Source organism: Pan troglodytes, chromosome 15 (assembly GCF_028858775.2).
Source record: "Pan troglodytes isolate AG18354 chromosome 15, NHGRI_mPanTro3-v2.0_pri, whole genome shotgun sequence".
Lineage (NCBI taxonomy): Eukaryota > Metazoa > Chordata > Mammalia > Primates > Hominidae > Pan > Pan troglodytes.
Window position 1 is genome coordinate 37566725 of NC_072413.2, and position 27026 is coordinate 37593750.

Here is a 27026-nt window from a genome sequence, read left to right on the forward strand (position 1 = left end):
TGCAGTGGCTTACACCTATAATCCTAGTACTTTGGGAGGTCAAGGTGGTGGGATTGTTTGAGCCTAGGAGTTCAAGACCAGCCTGGGCAACATGGCAAAACCCTGTATCTACAAAAAATACAACAATTAACAAAGCGTGGTGGCACATGCCTGTTGTCCCAGCTACTTGTAAGGCTGAGGTGGGAGAATTGCTTGAGCCTAGGAGGCGGAGGTTGCAGTGAGCTGAGAATCGCACCACTGCACTCCAGTCTGGGTAACAGAGTGAGTGAGACCTTGTCTCAAAAAAAAAAATTTTTTTTTAAGCTATTCCTTGAGAATAATAAGCTTTTGTTTTCTGGACAATATAATTTTGAGAAGACCCCCTTTTCCCTCTCAATGACAGATAAATGAGGTATTAATGTATTTTATTGAATGTTAAATTTTTTTTTTTTTTTTTGAGATGGAGTCTCGCTCTATCCCCCAGACTGGTGTGCAGTGGCGTGATCTTGGCTCACTGCAACCTCCTCCTCCTGAGTTCAAGCCATTCTTCTGCCTCAGCCTCCTGAGTAGCTGGGACTACAGGCGCCTGCCACCATGCCCGGCTAATTTTTTGTATTTTTAGTAGAGATGGGGTTTCACCTTGTTAGCCAGGATGGTCTCGATCTCCTGACCTTGTGATCCGCCCGCCTTGACCTCCCAAAGTGCTGGGATTACAGGTGTGAGCCACCGCGCCTGGCCAAAATTTTTTTATATTTGTCTTTTCCATTTTAGTTGAATATGGGTTTTGTTTATTGTTTTTTTTTGAGATGGAGTCTCACTCTGTCACCCAGGCTGGAGTGCAGTGGCACGATCTTGGCTCACTGCAACCTCCACCTCCTGAGTTCAAGCCATTCTTCTGCCTCAGCCTCCCTGGTAGCTGGGATTACAGGCACCTGCCACCATGCCTGGCTAACTTTTGTACTTTTAGTAGAGACAGGGTTTCACCATGTTGGCCAGGCTTGTCTCAAATTCCTGATCTCAGGTGGTCCACCCTCCTCGACCTCCCAAAGTGCTGGGATTACAGGCGTGGGCCACTGCGTCCAACCCTGTATATGGGTTTTTAATTAAGGTACTATCTTTTCTGTGGTCGTAAGAAGGGAACTTTAAAATTACTCCTGTTTGTAAACGTAAACATACTAGATTTTCTTATCCAAATGAATGTTAGCTCATTTAAAGTGATTATTTCAACAGTGCTGTTGTTTTTGAAACTATCGTTTTAGACTTGTCTTCAGAACTTATGAATTCTTCTTTTGAATGTGAATTTGATATTTAGAAATCACTAAAAGCCATTTAGTGCCAGTTTATCTGTTGTACATAATGTTTTAAATCAGGCTATTTAAAATCATTTTGGGGCAGAAGTATTTATCTTTTATATCTTCTCATTGACTCGTAACACTATTCAGTGAATTTGGGCAGAAGTAGAGAGTCATGTTTTAACTTCGAGATGCAGTTTTTTACATGGCTCTTAAGTTAAACTGAGTACATTTCCAAAAGAGTTTTTCTGAAAAATACTTTAGTAGCAAAATTAGTAGAATAGATATAGAACTGCTAAGATGACTGTTTTAAAGGAATCATGCTCATTTGGACTATTGATATATTAGTTTAAGCAACAAAATCATTTATGTTTTTTATTTAATCATTTATTATATTTTATATTTATTTTAAATATTTTATATTTATTTTATATTATATTTTTTATTTAATCGGTTCTTATAATTACTTTATAATTATCCTGTTACATCAGGCATAGGAATCATAGCAATTTACTTTCTACACTGTTATTTTTCAGACTTTGTATTTATAATTTATGATTTAACCACTGATTTTATGTGTAAAACAAGTATATAAGACTTTTTAAGATGAAACAGATTTGTATGTTTTTTTCTTTAATTAGGCTCACGAGGCCCAGGGAATCCTCTGGACCATCAGATTACCAATGAAAGAGGAGAATCAAGCTGTGATAGGTTAACCGATCCTCATAGGGCTCCCTCTGACACTGGGTCTCTGTCACCTCCATGGGACCAGGACCGTAGGATGATGTTTCCTCCGCCAGGTATGTAAAGACAATAGTTATTATTTCTCTTTGAAAGGCAGCTGGGATGTGGAATACACAGGAATGGAAGAAGGGAGGACTATATGTTTGTTCTCTCTTAAGAAAAATCATCATACATTTTTGAAAACAACAATGATAAATAATCTAAACAGAATGATTTGAGATAATTGTTCATATTATAGAAAGCTGCTTTCTCCCTAAATGGAATGTTTTTATTGTTTTTGTTGCTTATAGAGGTAATAATGCATGTTTACTTTAGAAAATCCAAACAACACAGAAATGTGTAAAGAAGTGAAAAATCCCTTTTGTCATCTTAGCGTGTCCTTCCCAGAATTTAGTTGTAGGTATATATCTTTTAGAGATTTTTTTGGGTATACATTTATACACATAGCTGTTCAAATTCTTTTAATCACTCTGTGCAGTTGTACCATTCATCCTCTTTTGTAATTGTCTTTTTTCACTGACCATTTTATCTCACCAAAATAAATATATTTACCAGAAGAGTCACAGCAGAATATCTTGAAATAAGATAATAATTGCCATTCAACAGCTGCATCATCTACATTAGGTGTTTCTCCTAATGCTATCCTCCCCTGGCTCCCCACCCCCAGAGAGGCCCTGGTGTGTGATGTTCCCCTCCCTATGTCCATATGTTCTCATTGTTCAACTCCCACTTATGAGTGAGAACATGCGGTGTTTGGTTTTCTGTTCCTGTGTTAGTTTGCTGAGAATGATGGTTTCCAGCTTCATCCATGTACCTTGCAAAGGACATGAACTCATTCTTTTTTATGGCTGCCTAGTATTCCATGGTGTGTATGTGCCACATTTTCTTTATGCAGTCTGACATTGATGGGCATTTGGGTTCGTTCCAAGTCTTTACTATCATGAACAGTGCCGCAATAAATATACATGTGCATGTGTCTTTATAGTAGAATGATTTATAATCCTTTGGGTATATACCCAGTAATGGGATGGCTGGGTCAAATGGTATTTCTAGTTCTAGATGCTTGAGGAATCGCCACACTGTCTTCCACAATGGTTGAACTAACTTACACTCCCACTAACAGTGTAAAGCGTTCCTATTTCTTCACATCCTCTGCAGCATCTGTTGTTTCCTGACTTTTTAATGATCACCATTCTGACTGGCGTGAGATGGTATCTCATTGTGGTTTTGATTTGCATTTCTCTAATGACCAGTGATGGTGAGCTTTTTTTCATATGTTTGTTGGCTGCATAAATGTCTTCTTTTGAGAAGTGTCTGTTCATATCCTTTGCCCACTTTTTGTTGGGGTTGTTTGCTTTTTTCTTGTAAATTTAAGTTGCTTGTAGATTGTGGATATTAGTCCTTTGTCAGATGGATAGATTGCAAAAATTTTCTCCCATTCTGTAGGTTGCCTGTTCACTCTGATGGTAGTTTCTTTTGCTGTGCAGAAGCTCTTCAGTTTAATTATATCTCATGTGTCAATTTTGGCTTTTGTTGCCATTGCTTTTGTTGTTTTAGTCATGAAGTCTTTGCCTGTGCCTGTGTCCTGAATGGTATTGCCTAGGTTTTCTTGTAGGGTTTTTATGGTTTTAGTTCTTACATTTAAATCCTTAACCCATCTTGAGTTGATTTTTGTATAAGGTGCAGGGAAGGGGTCCAGTTTCAGTTCTCTGCATAAAGCTAGCCATTTTTCCCAATGCAATTTATTAAATAGGGAATCCTTTCCCCATTGGTTGTTTTTGTCAGGTTTGTCAAAGATCAGTTGGTTGTAGATGTGTTATTTCTGAGGCCTCTGTTTTGTTCCATTGTTCTATATGTCTGTTTTTGTACCAGTACCATGCTGTTTTGGTTACTGTAGCCTTGTAGTATAGCTTGAAGTCAGGTGGTGTGATGTCTCCAGCTTTGTATTTTTTGCTTAGGATTGTCTTGGATATATGGGCTCTTTTTTGCTTCTATATGAAATTTAAAGTAGTTTTTTCTAATTCTTTGAAGAAAGTCAGTGGTAGCTTGATGGGAATAGCATTGACTCTATAAATTACTTTGGGTAGTATGGCCATTTTCACGATATTGATTCTTCATATCCATGAGCATGGAATGTTTCTTCTTTTGTTTGTGTCCTCTCTTATTTCCTTGAGCAGTGGTTTGTAGTTCTCCTTGAAGAGGTCCTTCACATCCTTTGTAAGTTGTATTCCTAGATATTTTATTCTCTTTGTAGTAATTGCGAATGGGAGTTTGGTCATGATTTGGCTCTCTGTTATTGGTATATAGGAATGCTTGTGATTTTTGCACATTGATTTTGTATCCTGAGACTTTGCTGAAGTTGCTTATTAGCTTAAGGAGTGTTTGGGCTGAGATGATGGGGTTTTCTAAATACACAATCATGTCATCTGCAAACAGAGACAACTTGACTTCCTCTCTTCCTATATGAATACCCTTTATTTATTTCTCTTCCCTGATTGCCCTGGCCAGAACTTCCAATACTATGTTGAATAGAGGTGGTGAGAGAGGGCATCCTTGTCTTGTGCTGGTTTTCAAAGGGAATTCTTCCAGCTTTTGCCCATTCAGTATGATATTGCCTGTGAGTTTGTCATAAATAGCTCTTATTATTTTGAGATATGTTCCATCACTACCTAGTTTATTGAGTTTTTTTTTTTAGCATGAAGGGGTGTTGGATTTTATCAAAGGCCTTTTCTCCATCTATTGAGATAATCATGTGGTTTTTGTCATTGGTTCTGTTTATGTGATGAATTACGTTTACTAATTTGCATATGTTGAACCAGCCTTGCATCCCAGGGATGAAGCCGACTTGATCGTGGTGGGTAAGCTTTTTAATGTGCTGCTTGATTTGGTTTGCCAGTATTTTATTGAGGATTTTTGCATCAATGTTCATCAGAGATATTGGCCTGAAATTTTCTTTTTTTGTTGTGTCTCTGCCAGGTTTTGGTATCAGGATGATGCTGACCTCATAAAATGAGCTAGGGAGGATTCCCTCTTTTCTGTTGATTGGAATAGTTTCAGAAGGAATGGTACCAGCTCCTCCTTGTACCTCTGGTAGAATTCGGCTGTGAATCCATCTGGTCCTGGACTTTTTTGGTTGGTAGGCTATTAATTACTACGTCAATTTCAGAACTTGTTACTGATCTATTCAGGAATTTGACTTCTTCCTGGTTTAGTCTTGTGAGGGTGTGTGTGTCCAGGAATTTATCCATTTCTTCTAGATTTTCTAGTTTGTTCACATGGAGTTCTTTATAGTATTCTCTGATGGTAGTTTGTATTTCTGTGGGATCAGTGGCGATATCCCCTTTATCATTTTTCCTTGCATCTATTTGATTCTTCTCTCTTTTCTTCCTTATTAGTCTGGCTAGTGGTCTATTTATTTTGTTAATCTTTTCAGAACACCAGCTCATGGATTTTTTGAAGGGTTTTTTGTGTCTTTATCTCCTTCAGTTCTGCCCTCATCTTAGTTATTTCTTGTCTTCTGCTAGCTTTTTACTTTGTTTGCTCTTACTTCTGTAGTTCTTTTAATTGTGATGTTTGGGTGTTGATTTTAGATTTTTCCCGCTTGATCTCCTGTGGGCATTTTAGTGCTGTAAATTTCCCTCTAAACACTGCTTTAGCTGTGTCCCAGAGATTCTGGTATGTTGTGTCTTTGTTTTCATTGGTTTCAAATAACTTATTTATTTCTGCCTTAATTTTGTTATTTACCTAGTAGTCATTCAGGAGCAGGTTGTTCAGTTTCCATGTAGCTGTGCGGTTTTGAGTGAGTTTCTTAATCCTGAGTTCTAATTTGATTGCACTGTGGTGTGAGAGACTGTTATGATTTCCATCCTTTTGCATTTGCTGAGGAGTGTTTTACTTCCAATTATGTGGTCGATTTTAGAATAAGTGCTATGTGGCACTGAGAAAAATGTATATTTTGTTGATTTGGGGTGGAGAGTTCTGTAGATGTCTATTAGGTCTGCTTGGTCCAGAGCTGAATTCAAGTCCTGAATATTGTTAATTTTCTGTCTCGTTGATCTGTCTAACATTGACAGTGGGGTGTCAAAGTCTCCCACTATTATTGTGTGGGAGTCTAAGTCTCTGTAGGTCTCTAAGAACTTGCTTTATGAATCTGCATGCTCATGTATTGGGTGCATATATAATTAGGGTAGTTAGCTCTTGGTGTTGCATTGATCCCTTTACCATTATGTAATGCCCTTCTTTGACTTTTTGATCTTTGTTGGTTTCAAGTCTGTTTTATCAGAGACTAGGATTGCAACCCTGCTTTTTTTTGCTTTCCATTTGCTTGGTAAATCTTCCTCCATCCCTTTATTTTGAGCCTATGTGTGTCTATGCACGTGAGATGGGTCTCCTGAATACAGTACACCGATGGGTCTTGACTCTTTATCCAATTTGCCATTCTCTGTCTTTTAATTGGGGCATTTAGCCCATTTACATTTAAGGTTAATATTGTTATGTGTGAATTTGATCCTGTTATTATGATGCTAGCTGGTTATTTTGCCCATTAGTTGATGCAGTTTCTTCATCACGTTGATGGTCTTTTACGTTTTGGTGTGTTTTTGCAGTGGCTGGTACCGGTTTTTCCCTTCCATATTTAGTGCTTCCTTCAGGAGCCCTTGTAAGGCAGGCCTGGTGGTGCCAAAATCCCTAAGCATTTGCTTTTCTGTAAAGGATTTTATTTTTCCTTTACTTATAAAGCTTAGTTTGGCTGGATATGAAATTCTGGGTTAAAAATTCTTTAAGAATATTGCATATTGGCCCCCATTCTCTTCTGGCTTGTAGGGTTTCTGCAGAGAGATCCGCTGTTAGTCTGATGGGCTTCCCTTTGTGGTTAACCTGACCTTTCTCTCTGGCTGCCCTTAACGTTTTTTCCTTCATTTCAATGTTGGTGAATCTGACGATTATGTATCTTGGGGTTGTTCTTCTAGAAGAGTGTCTTTGTATTTCGTGAATTTGAATGTTGGCCTATCTTGCTAGGTTGGGGAAGTTCTCCTGGCTAATATCCTGAAGAGAGTTTTCCAACTTGATTCCATTCTCCCGATCACTTTCAGGTACACCAATCAAATATAGGTTTGGTCTTTTCACATAGCCCCATATTTCTTGGAGGCTTTGTTCATTCCATTTTATTCTTTTTTCTCTAATCTTGTCTTCACGCTTTATTTTAGTAAGTTGATGTTCAATCTCTGATATCCTTCCTTCCGATTGATCAATTTGGCTATATTGATACTTGTGTATGCTTCATGAAGTTCTCGTGTTGTGTTTTTTGGCTGCATCAGGTCATTTATGTTCTTCTCTAAATTGGTTTTTCTAGTTTGCAATTCCTCTAACCTTTTATCAATGTTCTTAGCTTCCTTGCATTAGGTTAGAATATGCTCCTTTAGCTTGGCGGAGTTTATTACTCACCTTCCGAAGCCTACTTCTGTCCGTTTGTCGAACTCATTGTCTGTCCAGTTTTGTTCCCTTGCTGGCAAGGAGTTGTGATCCTTTGAAAGACGAGGCATCCTGGTTTTTGGAATTTTTAGCCTTTTTGCCTGGTTTTTCCTCATCTTCCTGGATTTATTTACCATTGGTCTTTGCTGTTGGTGACCTTCGGATGGAGTTTTTGCGTGGTCCTTCACGGCACAGTCCCTCACGGCTTCTCTTGGCTAGGGGAGGAAATTTCCTGAACGCTTGTGCTTCCCAGGTGAGGTGACGCCCACCCTGCTTCTGCTTGCAGTCCGTGGACTGCACCCGCTCTCTAACCAGTCCCAATGAGATGAACCAGGTACCTCAGTTGGAAATGAAGACATCACCCGCCTTCTGCTTTGGCCTCACTGGGAGCTGAAGACCGGAGCTGTTCCTATTTGGACGTCTTGCCTGGGAATCAACAATTTCTTGTGATCTATCTTCAGGTTTACTGACTCTTTCCTTGTCATCTCCATTCTGCTATTAAGCTTATCTAGTAAAAGTTTTATTTTAGATATATTTTTCAGGTCTAAAATTACCATTTGGTTCCTTTTTATAATTTGATTTATCTGCTGAGTTTTTTGTCTTATTATTCATTATAAGCATTTTTTTTAAACCATTGAGTATATTAGTTTTATAATAACTGCTTTAAAGTCATTGTATGGTAATTCTAACATCAGGGTCATCTTGAGGTTGGCCTCTAGTGATGATATTTTCCCTTAAGGATGGGTCACATTCTCTTTCTTGATGAGTTTGTGTTGGATACTAGACATTGTGGCAATTCTGGATTCTATTCTATTCCTCTAAGAGTGTTACTGGTCTTGCTGTAGAAGACTGTTAACTTGGATGGGCTCAGACTGCAGCCTTTTCCCTTCTGTGGTGGGTAACAGCTCAAATATTAGTTCAGTTATTTTTGCCTTAGCTGAAAACTGCTTAAATTTGCCATATACATGTGTTGCTCTGGAGTCAGCCATAGACTTGGGCAGAGATTGTACCCAGAATATTGGGCTCTACCTTTGCGGCTTTCTCCTTTCTAGGATATCCCAATCCCATTGCCTCAGGCCTGGGCTCTGTGTACTTGTTCTTCAGGCAAGAAAGTTTTATCGAGTTTTGACTGCTGTGTGCTGCAACTCACTGTGGTCTTCCATCAGGCTAAAACATAAAAATGGAAAACTCACCCCATACCTGGTTGTTACTCCTTTCTTCTTCCAAGCTCTCTCTTCTTTTCTAAGTCCTCCTGCTTTTGTTGATGCTTAAGCGCTTCAGGCAGTTATTTTTTTGCATATTGTCTGGAGTTTATAGTTATGTGTAGGAGAGTCAGTCTGAATTTACTCTACCATACTAGAAATGGAACCTGGTCTCCGTACTTTTCAATAATTTGTGAGCTTCTAAATTGATACCTTCATAGAAGAGATATGGTCCATTCTACAGAGTATCTCCAAATAATGAACCTGATCCCTTTGGTTTGACAGAGGGCCAACCTATGTCAACTATAATCTCAATGTCATAGACAAGGGTAATTCTACAGACACAGTAAAGGAATTTTCAGTATTGTTCCAAAATTTATGATGAGTGAGAAGGGCTAAATGACTCCTGAGGCTCTAGCATGAATTAGAGTAATGCTGATAAATGTATTTCTCAGTTAGCTTCATTCCTACCTAAAGTTAAAAAATATTCTATGTTTGCTCTTGGTATATTGGTACATGCCATTTAAATAGTCACTGAACAGGCCGGGTGTGGTGGCTCACGCCTGTGATCCCAGCACTTTGGGAGGCCAAGGCAGGTGGATCACCTGAGGCCAGGAGTTCAAGACCAGCCTGGCTAACATGGCAAAACCCTGTTCCTACAAAAAATACAAAAATTAGCTGGGTGTGGTGGCAGGCGCCTGTAATCTCAGCTACTCGGGAGGCTGAGGCAGGAGAATTGCTTGAACCTGGGAGACAGAGGTTGCAGTGAGCCGAGATTGCGCCACTGCACTCTAGTCTGGCGACAGAGAGAGACTCTGTCTCAAAAAAAAATAAAAAAATGGTCACTGAACAGATTTCAGGGTTCTTTTCTTTTATGTTGTGTTTCAGTTAACGAAATGATAATGAATGAGGGGACTTAGGCTTTTTTTTTTTGAAGTGGAGTTTCACCTTTGTCATCCAGGCTGGGGTGCAATGGTGCCATCTCAGCTCACTGCAACCTCTGCCTCCCGGGTTCAAGCGATTCTCCTGCCTCAGCCTCCCGAGTACGCGGGATTACAGGGCATGTGCCACCATGCCCAGCTAATATTTGTATTTTTAGTAGAGACGGGGTTTCACCATGTTGGCCAGGCTTGTCTCGAACTCCTGACCTCAGGTGATCCACCTGCCTTGGCCTCCCAAAGTGCTGTGATTACAGGTGTGAGCCACCACGCCCAGCCTAGGCTTTTTAAACCTTATCATTGCTATTACTTTTTTGTGTAACCTTGAGCAATAAATTTTACCTGTCATGGTTTTCTCTCTTTCAAAATATGGTCTTCTGGCTGGGTGCAGTGGCTCATGCCTGTAATCCTAGCACGTTGGGAGGATGAGGTAGGAGGATTGCTTGAGGCCAGGAGTTCTGGAGCAAGCTGGCCAAAATAGTGAGATTCTGTCTCCACAAAAAAACAAACAAAATAGTGACTTCTGTAAAACAGAGATGGTGATGTTCTAAAGTAATCTGCCTCTCTTTTATGTAAGGTTGACTTATTGGGACTCATGAAGAGTCCTTCTCACTAATAATTGTCTTTAAGATTTTTCTTAAATTTTAAAATATTTTAGTTTAAAATACTTATGTTAAAAAATATGACAACTAAAATAACTAAGTTTCTGAAGAATATGGATTCTGCATTTGAGATTATCTGTCATTTAGCCTGTTAGGCATAATTTATAAAATGTATATATTTTCTTAATATGTTTCTACTTGGAAGAAGTGTTTTAGATTTCCATTGACTTAAGATGAGTTAGCAGAAATGATTTTAAATAGTTCCATATTTACAAGGAATCATTTATTTTTGCACCGTTAAATACTTTGAAAAAGGAGAAAACTTTACTTAGCTTATATAGTCAGAAAAAACTGCTCTAACTTATCTCTTTTCTCATGTGCCCTACTCCAGACATTCTTTTAAAAAATATTTTAATAATGTTATCTTTTATTTGAGATTCACAGGGTACATGTGCAGGTTTGTTACATGGGTATATTGCATGATACTGAGGTTTGGGGCGTGACTGAATTCATCACCCAGAAAGTGAGCATAGTACCCACAGTTTTTCAGCCCTTGCCTCCCTTTGTCTCTCCTCGCTCTACTCTGGTAGTCCCCAGTGTCTCTTGTTATCATCTTTATATCCATGTGTACCCAGTGTTTAGCTACCAGTTACAAGTAAGAATGTGTTAGTTTTATGTTTCTGCATTAATTCACTTAGGATAATGGCTTCCAGCTGCATCCATGTTGTTGCAAAGGACATAATTTTATTCTTTCTTATGGCTGTGTAGTATTCTGTGGTGTATATGTACTGCATTTTCTTTATCCAGTCCACCGTTGGTGGGTATCTGGGTTGATTTCATGTCTTTGCTGTTGTGAATAGTGTTACGATAAACATGAGTGCTTGTGCCTTTTTTGTAGAACGACTTAGTTTCTTTTGGATATATACCCAGTAATGGGATTGCTGGGTCAAATGGTAGTTCTGTTTTAAGTTCTTTGAGAAATCTTCAAACTGATTTCCACAGTGGCCTAATAATTTACATTCCCTCCAACAGTGTATAAGCATTCCCTTTTCTCTACAACCTTGGCAACATCTGTTATTTTGACTTTTTAATAGTAGCCATTCTGACTAGTGTGAGGTGGAATCTCATTGTGGTTTTGATCCAAACATTCTTATTACTTAAAGGTTTTATTAGCAAGTATACACCTAGTTTCTTCAAGTAATCAACACTTTATTCTCATTATTTTCAGTAGCAGACTCAATCTTATAAACTAATAAGGATTTTAAAACTTTTAAGTTTTCTTTTAAAACTCTGTGGAATATAAATGGTTATTAAAGGTTAGTACACAAATTTGGCTACCTTATTAGGAAAGAGCTAATTCTGCCGAAGCATAGTATGTGTACAAAGTTTTGTACAGTGTTGAACAGTCTACAATGTATCTGTTCATCTAACATTCTTATATGTGCTTTTAATTAGTTTGCATGTTTAGAACAAGACTGGCTTAGGTGAAAAAGCATTTGGACTGGAAATCAAGAAATTTGCTTTCTGGTTTTCACTCCTTTATCTTTTAGTGTGATTTTAAAAATTTATTAAAAATTTTTTTTAGAGACAGGTTCTCACTTTGTCACCCAGCTAGAGTGCTGTGGTGTGATTATAGCTCACTGTAGCCTTGAACTCCTGATCTCAAGCAATCCTCCCCTCTCAGCCTCCCAAGTAACTGGGACTGTAGGCACATGCCACAATGCCTGGGTAATTTTTATTTTATTTTAAATTGTTTTTGGAGACAGGGTTTTGCTGTGTTACCCAGTCTGGTGTCAAACTCTTGGCCTCAAGTGGTCCTCCCTCCTCAGCCTCCTGAATAGTGGGGGATTACAGGCACGAGCCATCGTGCCTGGCTTTTAGTGTGATTTTTAAAACTTGTTTCATTTCTTTGGACCTTATATATTATATAGTGACATAACCATATAAGTCCATAAGAAACTCATTCGAATATAATAGTATAAGTAGGTGGAAAGTAAAAGGATAGAAAAGATACACCATGCAAACATTAATCGAAAGAAAATGAGGTCAAGAAGATACAGCAAATGTTAAATGTGTGTATGCCAACAGCAGCTACAAAGTATGGGAAACAAAAAGTGATAGCACTGAGAGGAACAAAGACAAATCCAGTTATAATTGGAGACTTTAACACCCCTCTCTCGGCAATTGATGGAACAACTGAAGAGAAAATTCAGCAAGTATATAGAAGAACTGAACAGTGCCCTCAACCAACAAGACCTAATTGACATTTATAGAACAAGTTACCCAACAGCAGCAGAATACACGTGCTTTTCAAGTAGCAGTGGAACATTTTACAAGACAGATTGTATCCTGGGCCATAAAACAAACCTCAACACATTTAAAAGAAGTGAAATAATATACAGTATGTTCTTTGATCACAATGGAATCAAACTATAAATAATAAACTATTGATACATGCAACAATTTGGATGTATCTCAGTGGTTGAGTGAAGAAAACCAGTCTCAAAAGTTTACATACTGTGTTATTCCATGTATATAACATTCTTTTTTTTTTTGAGATGGAGTCTCACTCTGTCACCCAGGCTGGAGTGCTGTGGTGTAATCTCGGCTCACTGCAACCTCTGCCTCCTGGGTTCAAACTGTCCTTCAGCCTCAGCCTCCCGAGTAGCTGGGACTTCAGGCACACACCACCATGCCCGGCCAGGCTAATTTTAAAATTTTTAGTAAAGACAGGGTTTTGCCATTTTAGCCAGGCTGGTCTCGAACTTCTGACCTCAAGTGATCCACCCACCTCGGCCTCCCAAAGTGCTGGGATTACAGGCGTGAGCCCCTGTGCCCAGCCATATATAACATTCTTGAAATGACGGTATAGAAACAGAAAACAGATTGGTGGATGCAAGAGTTTGAGACAGTAGTGGGGAGGGGAGTGGGTATGACTATAAAGGGGTGGCACGAGGGCGATGTTTTTGGTGGTACAATAATTCTGTATCTTGAGAGTGGTAGTGATTACATAAATCTACATATGCTGTAAAATGTCATAGAACTAGACACGAGTTGTACCAATGTCAGTTTTCTGGCTGTTACAATACACTATAGTTATGAAAGACGTAAACATTGAGTAAAGGGTGTGCAGGATCTCTCTGTAGTATTTTTGCATCTTTCTGTGAATCTTTTAAAATAAAAAAGTAAAAATCTTATTGTATATCATACACATACAGGGAAGTACAAATATTAAGCATATAATGTGATTTTTTTTCACAATTTGAGCACAGTGATATAACTAACATTCAGATAAAGGGATAGTTTTCAGTTTGGTTTTTCATAAGTTTAATTAGAAAACTTATTTATAATTTTAGCAGAAAAAATGTTCTTGAATAATGTAAGTGAGTTGATAATATTCACATATCATATAGTAATCACAATTAAAATTTTAACAGAAATATGTCCTGGGGATAACCAGTTCATTATAAATTCTTTATAAATACTAACCTGCAACAAAAATTTATCAATGTGACTTACCTTGCTCAGCGCTTCAGTTGTTAAGAAAAAACACAAAAGTGTTTTCATATTTAGAATGAGAATATTACAGATCAAAGAGACTTGGTAAGAAAGTAGTTTAAATTGTCCAGGTAATTCTTTTGCCAGGGTTAACTGTAACAAAGGTGATTCTCATAAAAACTTTCAAGTTGTGTGTGTTGGCTTGTTTTGTCTTCACTTTTAGAAATGAAAGTGAGGTATCATAATTTATTAAGTAGATAATGTCACTATCCTGTAGATCAGCAGTCCCTAACCTTTTTGGCATCAGGGACTGGTTTCATGGAGCCCAGTTTTTCCATGGAGGTTGCAGGGAGGAGGATGGTTTCAGGATGAAAGTGTTCACTTCAGATCATCAGGCATTAGATTCTCATAAGGAATGCACAAGCTAGATCCCTCACATGCGCAGTTCACAGTAGGGTTTGCGCTCCTATGAGAATAGAATGCCTCAGCTGACAGGAGGTGGAGCTTAGGTGGTAATGCTCGCTTGCCCTCCTCACCTCCTGCTGTGCAAACAGTTCCTAACAGCCCACGGAAAGGTACTGGCCCGCAGCCCAGGGGTTAGGGACCCCTGCTGTAGATGACTACATACATTTATTTATTTATTTCCCTGTCTTATGGTGCTGATTGATAACTACTTCTACTGTAGCTCAGGTTGGGATATATAGTTTGAAAATTGTTGGCATATATTTAGATAGAGAGATACAGTGGGTTAGTAGCTTTCCCAAGGAGAAGGAGTTAAAATGTTAACTCTGTATTTTTTGTTCTAAATATATTTTTAGGATCTATGTGCTATAGTTTGTTTCATTTTTACAAGAATTTCTACTGAACATCTTATTCAAGATGTTGGGATAAAAAAGGATAAATTATTAAAAAGGTGTAGTTATGTATTTCAATGATGAGTTAATATAATGAAATGAATGTAATACTGAAACAGATGTTTTTCTACAACAGCTCTGTCCAATAGAGCTTTCTGTAATAATAGAAATGTTTTATATCTGTACTGTCCAGTACAGTAGCCACTAGGCACATGTGGCTAGTAAATACCTAACGTGTCTAGTACAACTTGAGAAACAGAATTTTTCATCTTATTGAATTTTAATTGTCAGTTAAAATTTATTTAATTTTCTTTATTATTTTGTTTTGTTTTGAGACAGAATCTCACTCTGTCATCCAGGCTGGAGTGCAGTGGCATGAACACAGCTTACTACAGCCTCGACCTCCTGGGCTCAACTGATCCTCTGCTTTAGCCTCCCAAGTGGCTGGGACTATAGGCATGCACCACTAATGCCTAATTTTTAAATTTTCTGTAGAGACGGGGCCTCACTATGTTGCCCAGGCAGGTTTCGAAATCCTTGGCTCAAGCAATCCTCCCACCTTGGCCTCCCAAAGTGCTGGGATTACAGACGTGAGCCACCACGCCCTCCTTCGTACCTTTTTGAGCTTTAGTATTCCTAGTTTTCATTGTTTAAAAGAACAAGGAGTGTGTATGTGGTTTCTCCTTATTTTTGTTGGTGCTTATCTTTTACTGATTGGGATAATATATTTTATGTAAGCATAGCAAAGAGACTAAGCAACCATACCTTGGTGGTGTAATCATGAGTTAAGTGTGGTTGCTAGCCTGGCATGTTTAAAAACTCTTTTTCTTAAAGAGCTGAACAAATAAGAGACATATAGTGTACAGCTAAATTGATGAGAACAGTTTTGACTCTTTCCTTGGGAAACAAAAGTGTGCTAAGCAGATCAAAATACCTTGGATAGATTTGAATGCATAGGCGTAGATTTTTATTTCACTGACTCTGATTCATAGACGTTTATGCTGACCATTGTCCTACATTCTGAACAGTTTTTTCAGACAAGACTGATTTAGTAGAATTATAGTTTGTCTTAAGGCTCATTTTGATCTCTTTGATGAAAACCTGTGGTCTTCCCAAACTTAATAAGGTGTTCTAAAGTCGTGGTATATATGCTTTTATCCTCTCAGAGGATGATATTTACTTAAAGTTGTTCCTAAATTTTAGGCTACCACTTTTTTAGGAATATATATATCTTAATAACTTATGTCTTATATAATGATCCTTTGTAAATTCTAATGATTATTCAGTTGATAAATTGCCACTGTATGTGTTTTTATAAACTTTAAAAATCTGTGTTTAATTTGTCAGTCTTCCTGAAGAGACTAGGTTGTGGAGAGATTAAGATACAGGGACAAATGTAAACAACTTTTTGAAAAATTTCGCTTTGAATGAAAAAGAGATGGTAGCTGGAGGGAGAGGTGTTTTGGTTTTTAAAGATGGATAATATTGGCTGGGCATGGTGGCTTACGCTTGTAATCCCAGCATTTTGGGAAGCTGAGGCGGGCAGATCGCCTGAGGTCAGAAGTTCAAGACCAGCCTGGCCAACATGGTGAAACTCCGTCTCTACTAAAAATACAAAAATTAGCCGGGTGTGGTGGCACGCGCCTGTAGTCCCAGCTGCTCGGGAGCCTGAGGCAGGAGAATTGCTTGACCCTGGGAGGGAGAGGTTACAGTGAGCCGAGACCACACCATTGCACTCCAGCCTGGGCAACAGAGTGAGACTCCCTCTCAAAAATAAATAAATAAATAAATAAATAAATCAAAGATGGCTAATATAACATATTTATTTGCCGATGGGAATAATTCAGGCTAGAAGGGGAAATTAATGATGTTTGGAGAAGGTCTGGTTATAAAAGTGAAACCCTGGAATATTAAGCACAAAAGATGCTATCCAGAGTGTAATTGCAGAAATTGTGGTAGCTGGGTCACTTTATCCATTCTAAAAAGAAGGAAGGCAGAGCAAGTGAGTACAGATGTAGCGATTGGGTGGAGGATAAGTGGAGGTGTCCAATTGTTTCAGTTTTCTTGTTGTGGCAAGATCATCAGCTGAAGCAGGTGGTAGAGGAGAGGACTGTCAGATCTGAAGAGAAAAAAAGGTATGCAGTAGCTATTTAGGAGAGTGGAAGAACTCAAACATTAGTGAAGTGTAGTATGATTATAGGGCATTGTTGAGCATCAGTTTGAAATTTATGGTCATAAATTTGAATGAAAAGCAGTCAATACTGTATTTTTAATATAGTTTATAATCATAACAATAAGCTTAATTTATCATCAGATATTGATAAAACTGTATATAGAATGTATTTGTGTCAGACTAAATGCCTTTTATTAATCATTCTAACACTCTTAAGAGTGTTATTCTGTTATTCCCATTTTACAGATGAAGAAACAAAACCACAGAAAGGTTGGGTAACTTGGTGAACAACACAAATTGAGATTTTTTAAAAAAAATTTTATTATTATACTTTAAGTTTTAGGGTTCATGTGCACAACGTGCAGGTTTGTTACATATGTATACATCTGCCATGTTGGTGTGCTGCACCCATTAACTAGTCATTTAGCATTAGGTATCTCTCCTAATGCTATCCCTCCCCCCCCCCCCACAACAGTCCCATGTGTGATGTTCCCCTTCCTGTGTCCATGTGTTCTCATTGTTCAATTCCCACCTATGAGTGAGAACATGCAGTGTTTGGTTTTTTGTCCTTGCGATAGTTTGCTGAGAATGATGGTTTCCAGCTTCATCCATGTCCCTACAAAGGACATGAACTCATCATTTTTTATGGCTGCATATAGTATTCCATGGTGTATATGTGCCACATTTTCTTAATCAAGTCTATCGTTGTTGGACATTTGGGTTGGTTCCAAGTCTTTGCTATTGTGAATAGTGCCTCAATAAACATATGTGTGCATGTGTCTTTATAGCAGCATGATTTATAATCCTTTGGGTATATACCCAGTAATGGGATGGCTGGATCAAATGGTATTTCTAGTTCTAGATCCCTGAGGAATTGCCACACTGACTTCCACAATGGTTGAAACAAATTGAGATATTATAGCACAATCCTGGATATCACCCTTGAGAATTTACATATTAATATTTGCTTCAGATATATATGTGTTTGTGTGCATAAATGTGTAAATAAGACATAAAAAGAAAAAGCACACTATTTACACGAATTGAACACTATTGCATTTCCTTTCCTGGGCATATTACCTTCCTTTCCTAGAAGCAGCTATTCATGAGTTTAGTGTGTGTAAACTTTCAGTTCTAATAATGATTAAAAAAAATTAAAGTTCTGTTTTATCAGCTTTCCTTATCAGCCTTACCTACTTGAATTCTTTCCATGTTAGTATATAGAGAGTTTATCACCTTAATTGTGGTATGGTATTTCAGTGTATAAGAAACCACAAAATGTTTAACCAGTTCCTGTTGGTGAGCATTTAGAGTGTCTCCAGTATCTCACCATTACTAACAGTGCTGCAGCTAGCACCCTTTTTTTACATATGTTCTTTCAAGATTGTCCAGGAAATGGAATTCCTAGGTAATAGGGTATGCACACTTTTGGTCTTATTTTCAATTTTTATTTTTTTGGGACAGGATCTTGCTTTGTCACTCAGGCTGGGGTGCAGTGGCGTGATCTTGGCTGACTGCAACCTCCGCCTCCTGGGTTCAAGCGATTCTTGTGTCTCAGCCTCCCGAGTAGCTGGGATCGCAGGCCTGTGCCACCACACCTGGCTAATTTTTTTGTGTTTTTAGTAGAGATGGGATTTCACCATGTTGGCCAGGCCGATCTTGAACTCTTGGCCTCAAGCAGTCCACCTGCCTTGGCCTCCCAAAGTGCTGGGATTACAGGCATGAGCCACCATGCCCGGCCTGTTTTTGGTTTTAATAGATATCTCCCCATCACCCTCAACAGAAGCTGTGAATGAAGTATATGAGAGTAGCTGATTTCTGCAGTATAATTCTTAGTTTGCAAAACTGCTTCAGAATGCCCAGTACACTTACTCCCACTCCTTATTCATTTTTTTCTTATCTTTTTTCTTCCATTCTTTCTTTCTAATCATGTCTTCTATTATAAGCGTAGAATACTATTATAGAAAACAAAAGTTTGAAAGCAAAAAAGAAAGGGACCTTTCATGTCCTTACTTTCTGTAGTTCAGTTCAGTCTTTAATTGGTCATATGCTTTCCACATAGCTGTATCTTATTATGTGTATATGTGTATGTGTATATGTGCATATGAGGGTGTGTGTATATGTGTGTGTGTATGTGTGTATATGTATATGTGCATTTGACCAGAATACCCTTGATTACTTGTTCATCTTTACTTTTCTTTCAGGGCAAGCTTTACTGCCTCTGACTCCATTTCTGATTCCTGCAATCAGAAATAGATACTCTACCTCTTATATTATGTATATTTGCTTTTATTAAGACATTAATCACATGGTATTTATGTGTTTCTATCAGAATTAGACTGTAAGGACATGGGGTTTATCAAGACCAACATTGTATTGTTTGTGCCTGACACATACTAGGCCTTGGTAAGATTTAAGGAATGAATTGCTTTTGCCAGTGGAGGGCAACATAGCCATGTAGTTTATAAAGTAGTAAATTTATAACAAAATTTTTTTATTTCTGAGGTTGTTGATGTGTGGGGATATAATTTAGAAGCAAAATAATGATGTAGTATCTGGAGACCTGATTAAAAAAGAGTTCGTGTTCAGGTTTCCTTATTTTATCCCCTTGTCCAACTCCACCATTTAATTAATCCTTTGTTTGAAGTAGAAAGGGAAAACTGAGTTTAGATCTCAGTGATTGGTATTGACTTTTTCTTTCATTAGGCTAACTCAAACCCTTTGAAACAGCTCCTCCCTAGGATTTTGAAAGGGAGTGTAAATGAGCCTTCAAACTATTTGTATCTTTCTCTCCTCAGTCACATCTCCCGACCATTGGAGCTCATTAAATATAATTCTCTTTATTGACTCTGGTTGATGCCAGGTGGTCTCTTTGGTTTTGTGTAGGAGAGATGATGTGTCAATAAGGTCCCCTGTGGCAGAGTCAGATGAGGAGTGATATATCCAACACTGATTCTATAAAGTCAATTAGAGGCAATTTGGGGTTGTTTACGTATATCTGTAATAGGATAGGGGAAAGTTACACAATTCACCTTCTTTGATGTTCTCCTTATTTTTGGAGTTGGACATATGCATGCCTAATCTAGCAGTCTGCCATCACCTTTCAAGAATGAGAAACTACCTATACTTTTTCAAGAGTGATGAGTTCCACAAGGACCCAGGAATTATTAAACCGCAATTACTTTTGCACCAACCTAATACCATATTGTCATCATAAATCACCCCTGGGGACAAAGGAGGGTGGCTGTAGAAGCACTTGAGATAGTTGGTGTCCAAATTTGTGTCTCTCCAGATGTTCTTCGTTTCAGCAGTGGTACTCATCTGTTGAGTCAGAGAGAGCTTTCCATTTAGTTTGTTTTTTATTTATTTTCATTTATTTATTTATTTATTTTGAGATAGAGTCGTGCTCTGTCACCCAGGTTGGAGTGCAGTGGCATGATCTCGGCTCACTGCAACCTCTGCCCCACTGGGTTCAGGTGATTCTTCTGCTTCAGTCTCCCGAGTAGCTGGGATTACAGACTACCATGCCTGGCTAATTTTTATATTTTTAGTAGAGACAGGGTTTCACCATGTTGGCCAGGCTGGTCTGGAACTCCCGACCTTAGGTGATCCACCCGCTTCGGCCTCTCAAAGTGCTGGTATTACAGGTGTGAGCCACCATACCTGTCTCTTTCCATTTGGTTTGGAATAGATACTAAATTCCAAAATGTCAATATTACTGAAAGTTTGACAATGATGACATCTGAATGATACTCTTTCTGCTTTGATGACAAATTATCACCTGTTCTGGTAAATTTCTTGCTGTGCTTACGTTTTTTCTCTTTACTTTTTCCTTATGTTAGTAGATGTTTCCTGGGTCTTTTTTGATACATTGATGTATTTACTTCCATCCATTATTAAAATGGAAAGTTAATTTACATATATATAAAACTAAATTCTGTTTTCACATATTCTAATTTACACATAGTAATTGAAACTTTCAAAATCCAAAGTAGCAGATTATGCTTGTGTTTACTATAAAAGTTATTGCCTATAGTAAAATATGCAATTCTTCTGAAATTGTCTACTGTTGTCAACCAAGAAGATGATGAGTTTAAGTGTTAGAATACAGGTCAAAAGTGTAAGTTCAATACGTTAAACTTAAGTAAACTTGATTTATATTTACATTAATGAAGACATTTTAAAAACTTATTTTCTAGGACAATCATATCCTGATTCAGCCCTTCCTCCACAAAGGCAAGACAGATTTTGTTCTAATTCTGGTAGACTGTCTGGACCAGCAGAACTCAGAAGTTTTAATATGCCTTCTTTGGATAAAATGGGTAAGAAGTACTTTGTGCTTTTCTTCTTTAAAAATTTTGGTGGCACACTAAATAACTGGAAGCTAGAATAAAGACCAATATAATTGCTATCTCTAGTAGTTCCTAAGGCCAAAATCTCTTTCCTGAAAATGTCCTGGTTTTATGTTTCTTGTTATATTGTACACAGACATGGCATCCAAATATATGTTGGTGGGTTGGTTTGAGCACCATGGAAATAGGTTTACTCCATATACCTATGATGATAAATTTTACTCTGTTCTATGACTAATTTTCTAATTTTTCTAGTCCACTTACTACATGTGTTCTGTTTAGTAATCAGGGAAATAAGCCAGGCAAATGTGAATGGATACATAAAAACCCACCAGAAAACAATTTAGATACATGCTCTGTTGATATTGTAATCAGTTATATTAAACATTTCATGCTTAGATATAACTAACATGTACTGAGCAATCTACTATTTGTCAGGCTGTCTTTTACTTAAACTACCTCATAGCAACCCATTAAAGTTGGGAAATAGATGTATGCAATGTATCAACCAGAAGTACACAACATTAAGAAAATAAAATTTTTTTTAAAGTCAAGATTTAAATGTATCGGTAAAAGGTTTCCTCAGGAAAGGACATATATTTATATATTATTAAATATATATAATAAATAATGTTATATATATAATTTAAAAAATAATATTGATTTTCTGACATAGTAGACTATATAGTATAGCTGGGACTACAGGTGTGCACCACCACACATGGCTAATTTTTTGTAAAGATGAGGTTTCGACATGTTGTTGAGGCTGGTCTTGAACTACTGGGCTGAAGCAATCCACCTGCCTTGGTCTCCCAAAGTGCTGGGATTACAGGCGTGAGACACCTTGCTCAGCCTGGAAAATCAGTATTTTATTTTATTTATTTTTTAATTATTATTTTTGAGACGGAGTCTCTGTTGCCCAGACTGGAGGGCAGTGACTCCATCTCGGCTCCACTGCAACCTCCGCCTCCTGGGTTAAAGAGAAACCCAGGAGGTTTCACTTGTGTCAAGCACAAGTGAAAAATGACCAGTAAGACAAGGACATTTATAACTGGCTGAAGTCGTGGACTTTGGAGTCTAGTTAATTGGGGAAGGAAGTGAGGGAGGAAACTCAGTGGTCAGAAGCATCAGTGACTTCCAAGGACAGATGTAGTGAGAATAAATGAGAAAGCTACAAGAGGAGAGGTAGTTGTGGTCAGAGAGGATTGCATTTCTTGATGATAACAAAGTTCGGGAACATTTATTTAGGAACAGTAGCTAAATTTCAGTAGCTAGTCTCTCTTACTTAATGGAGGAATAAGGACGGAAGGAAGAAGAGGAGGAAGGAGAAGAGGATAGGAGGCAAACATAAAAGGAGGGAGGAGGAAAAGAAGGAAGGAGGGAGATGCTTCCTCCCAGATGTCTTCTTAGCATTCTGCTCCAGCAGGATTGCTTAGGAACTAGCCAGAGAAATCATTGCCACATGCCATCATAGAACTCTGAGTCTGCCAGAATTTCTAGGGACCTCAAGCTGTTCTTGTGGCCGCAGTATAGGATATTGGTGTCCAGCTGGCTTATGTGCCAACAAGGGGAGTGGGAAAATACCAATTTTGTGATCTGGAGATACTCTAGGAATAAAGTGATAAATCATGTACTTTTCATGGTTTAACTTTTATGTCTAGATGGGTCAATGCCTTCAGAAATGGAATCCAGTAGAAATGATACCAAAGATGATCTTGGTGTAAGTATTGAAAGAGTGGAATTGTATGCATGTATTCAGAAGCCTTTTTTTTTATGGAGTTTCACTATTGTTGCCCAAGCTGGAGTGCAGTGGCGCTATCTCGGCTCACTGCAACCCGGGTTCAAGCAATTCTCCTGCCTCAGCCTCCTGAGTAGCTGGGACTACAGGCGTGTGCCACCACACCCAGCTAATTTTTGTATATTTAGTAGAGACGGAGTTTCACCCTGTTGGCGAGGCCGGTCTTGAAGTCCTGACCTCAGATGATCCGCTCGCCTTGGCCTCCCAAAGTGCTGGTATTACAGGTGTGAGCTACTGCGCCCGGCCCTGAGCCACTGTGCCTGGCCTGTGCCTTCTAATCTCATGCTTTACTAGAATAGAAATATAGCTAATAATCTAGGTTTTGATATAAAGCTGATTTTCTCTTTTTGATTAGTATACTTTCTACTTAGCGTGAAAGCTGTTTCTTTTGTAGATGGTAACCTATGGTGATAAAATACAATTTGCAGACTAGGAGTTTGAGTTAGTTTAAGATTTTAGTTCCCTCCCCATCCTTGGATTTTTATTTGAATATTTTAAAGTATATTTTTGTTTATTAAGATATTGATTTTTGGAAAATATAAACATAGACATCTTGCTTTTTCTTTTTTTCCAGTATATATTTGATAAAATAGTATATATTTTAGTGCTCTTGGGTTATATTTCTGTTTTATCTTTAGCCAGACTGTTACTTTGTTGGTTAAAGCTGTTTTCTGTTGACTTAATAAAATATTTATGATAACTAAAATGTGATAGCTGATACATTACTGTGGAAAGCTGTTTGAATCTTTCTCTAGAGCTTTCTAAGACTATCATGGAATGCTTTCTGTCTAGATGATTTCTTCTAAGCCTGAGATTTTCAGGAAAACGATGGCAAATTTACTGTTTTAGTGACTGCCATATGTCAATTTGTTGTAGAATTTAAATGTGCCTGATTCATCTCTCCCCGCTGAAAATGAAGCCACTGGCCCTGGCTTTGTTCCTCCACCTCTTGCTCCAATCAGAGGTCCGTTGTTTCCAGTGGATACAAGAGGCGCATTCTTGAGAAGAGGACCTCCTTTCCCCCCACCTCCTCCAGGAGCCATGTTTGGAGCTTCTCGAGATTATTTTCCACCAAGGGATTTCCCAGGTCCACCACCTGCTCCATTTGCAAGTATGCTTTTTTAAACTTTTTTTTTAAAGCTCAATATGTGTTTTATTAATCAGAGATTTAATTTTACTATCTGTTAATGTAGTAACACAGTGGAGGAAAAATTTTTCTAGCATTCTGTGAATCTGAAAATTCCCATTACTTTTCCGAATTGGGAAGGCAGCCAGCCGTAAGTGGACTGTAATGAGGTTTCAGCTTGATTCATCTTAATAATATAGAATTATTTCTGTATTTTGGCAGTCAAGAAAATAATTGACTTTTTGCAGTTCTTAGGATAAAACTAAAATTATCTGTACCTTATTTGGTAGCAACTGGTTATTCTGGCAGTTAGTGAAAATAATAACTTATATTCTAGCATTAAAATTACTGGCTAAGATATTTTTTAAAGTCTTTTTCATAAGTAGTTCTGATGTAGTCCTACTTATTTAAAACTTAAAATGTATTTGTTACGTTTGACCGAATTTTTGTATTTATTGAATTCTTTTAAAGCTTCACATAAGAAAAAGGGAATAATATGTTGCTTTTATATTCATACTTTACTGTTTTGAACTATAGGGTTCTGCAGAATAAATATGTGGTTACCAAATACTAGGCTTTGCCTATGAATGTCTCATATAGTCTTTCCTTCCCTTGTTTCTCTTCTCTTTTTAAAGTTAAAGGTGAATTAAAATGAATTTTGTTTGGGGAAATTTTAAGGCGGCCTTTGATATTACTGGAAATGTTTTAGTATAATATCAAATTAGAATTGGGAATCACTAATACGAATTTTAAGTTTGTTGAAAATTATATTACATGAAAATGTTTTTTGAGGACTTTGATAATGAAAGAAAAAAGTGATTTACAGTAAGTTTTATATATTTTGAAATAATTCCTCTTTTTTAAAAAACAGGTGTTAAGATAGGACAAAAATTACATAAAAATTAATGATATTTCCTTTAATCATCTGTATTTGAAGAGGTACGTTTTTCTCAATGTAAAAATTAATTTGTTAGATCAAGTAATTATCTAGTGTCAATTTTCAAATAAAAGAATAGGTAATAGAAGTTATAAACTTAATGATTTATTAGGGCACAGTACAGGTTCTTAAAGTTAAAAAATGTCTTTTACCAATCTCTTTGAACAGTGAGAAATGTCTATCCACCGAGGGGTTTTCCTCCTTACCTTCCCCCAAGACCTGGATTTTTCCCCCCACCCCCACATTCTGAAGGTAGAAGTGAGTTCCCCTCAGGTTTGATTCCACCTTCAAATGAGCCTGCTACTGAACATCCAGAACCACAGCAAGAAACCTGACAATATTTTTGCTCTCTTCAAAAGTAATTTTGACTGATCTCATTTTCAGTTTAAGTAACTGCTGTTACTTAAGTGATTACACTTTTGCTCAAATTGAAGCTTAATGGAATTATAATTCTCAGGATAGTATTTTGTAAATAAAGATGATTTAAATATGAATCTTATGAGTAAATTATTTCAATTTTATTTTAGACGGTATAACTATTTCAATTTGATTAATCCACTATTATATAAACAATAGTGGGAGTTTTATATATGTAATCTTGCAGGTGGGGAGGCTTTAAATTCTGAAGTCTATGTCTTTATGCCAAGAACTGTATTTACTGTGGTTGTGGACAAATGTGAAAGTAACTTTATGCTTAAATAAATTTTAGTTGATTTAAAGATTTGTTTGGCATTGATAATAATAAAATCAGTAGTTTTTCTATAACTATGGCTCTATTAATTAACTTTTTTCCTTTTACCAATAACTTTGAGGTGCAAAACTCAAACTTATGTGGGTCTTTTGTGTTCAATTATGTTATGACAAATGTGCTCTCTTTCTTGTAAATAGACATGAGTGGCCCAAAGCAACAAATTAATACACTTTTAAAAGTCAAAATTGATTATATTTTAAAGATAACCAGGATATTATCTAATGGTGAATTGTAGAATTTTGATCTTCTTATTCACTGAGTTTCTTGCACGGTTTCTTTATTGCTTTTTTTTCCCGCCTCTTCTTTTGTAAGGTATTTACTATTTTCTGTGGAGGATATTGAGATGTACTACAGGATAACTGTAGTGAATGATGTGTCATCATTTTGAGCTTTGGACTCAATATCTTTAGTGTTTCCCTAAATCAGATTTGTAGGTCATGTTAAGCTTCTTGCACATTAATATGATTATGGAAGGAAAGGCAGTGAAGCATAACTAATAAACATCACAATACTTAACGTTGCCCAGTTGGTTGTTTTAGTATTAGACTTTTTTTTCAATGCCAAAAGATAGAAGATTAAATATTCTTGAATAAAGCAGTGATACATTTGTAATTGGAACACTTCACGCCAGCATTTCCCCAGGTGTTGTTTGGAACACTGATCTTGTGAAGTATTTTTGCTCCCTTTCTATTCTAACCCTCACCTCAAAAAGAAAAAAAAAAAAAAAAAAAAACTAAAAAGAAATACTTGAACTGAATGCTTGGTTAAAATATTAAGTAAAATGAAGACTGTGAAAATGTAATTACATTTAGTGCTTACCGTGGTCTGAATGTGTTCCCCAAAATTCTTATGTTGAAATACTAACCCCCAAGGTGATGTATTAGGAAGTAGCCTTTTGGGAGGTGATTAAGTTATGGGGGTGGAGACTTCACGAATGGGATTTGTGCCCTTATAAAAGAGGCTCAAGGGAGCTTGTTCACCCCTTCCACCTTGTAGGAGTATGCAGCAAGAAGATTCCATCTCTGAGGCAGGGAGCTAGAAACCTCACCACAGCCTCCCAAGTAGCTGGGACTACAGGCGTCCACCACCACATCTGGCGAATTTTTTTTGTATTTTTAGTAGAGACAGGGTTTCACCATGTTAGCCAGGATGGTCTCAATCTCCTGACCTCATGATCTGCCTGCCTCGTTCTGCCAGAGTGCTGGGATTACAGGCATGAGCCACCGCGCCTGGCCAGTTTATATTTCTTTCTTAGTAAATCCAGTGTCGTAATTCCTGAGTCATTCAGAAGGGAATGTTCTTAAACATCAA

The 27026-nt window shown here is 37.5% G+C and overlaps 1 protein-coding gene across 50 annotated transcripts in view; it reads left to right on the top strand.

The window, feature by feature from the left end:
- The window catches only part of MIA2 (MIA SH3 domain ER export factor 2), a 114861-nt gene extending 89132 nt beyond the window's left edge, over positions 1-25729 (top strand). For all 50 annotated transcript variants that reach the window (XM_009427730.5, XM_063792866.1, XM_063792870.1 and 47 more), the window contains 5 exons: positions 1913-2071; positions 20951-21073; positions 22765-22823; positions 23778-24012; positions 25133-25729. In XM_009427730.5, the coding sequence (XP_009426005.1) occupies positions 1913-2071; positions 20951-21073; positions 22765-22823; positions 23778-24012; positions 25133-25299 (743 nt within the window). In that variant the 3' untranslated portion in view covers positions 25300-25729. The remainder of the gene's footprint in view (positions 1-1912; positions 2072-20950; positions 21074-22764; positions 22824-23777; positions 24013-25132) is intronic.
- Positions 25730-27026: the final 1297 nt, after the last annotated feature.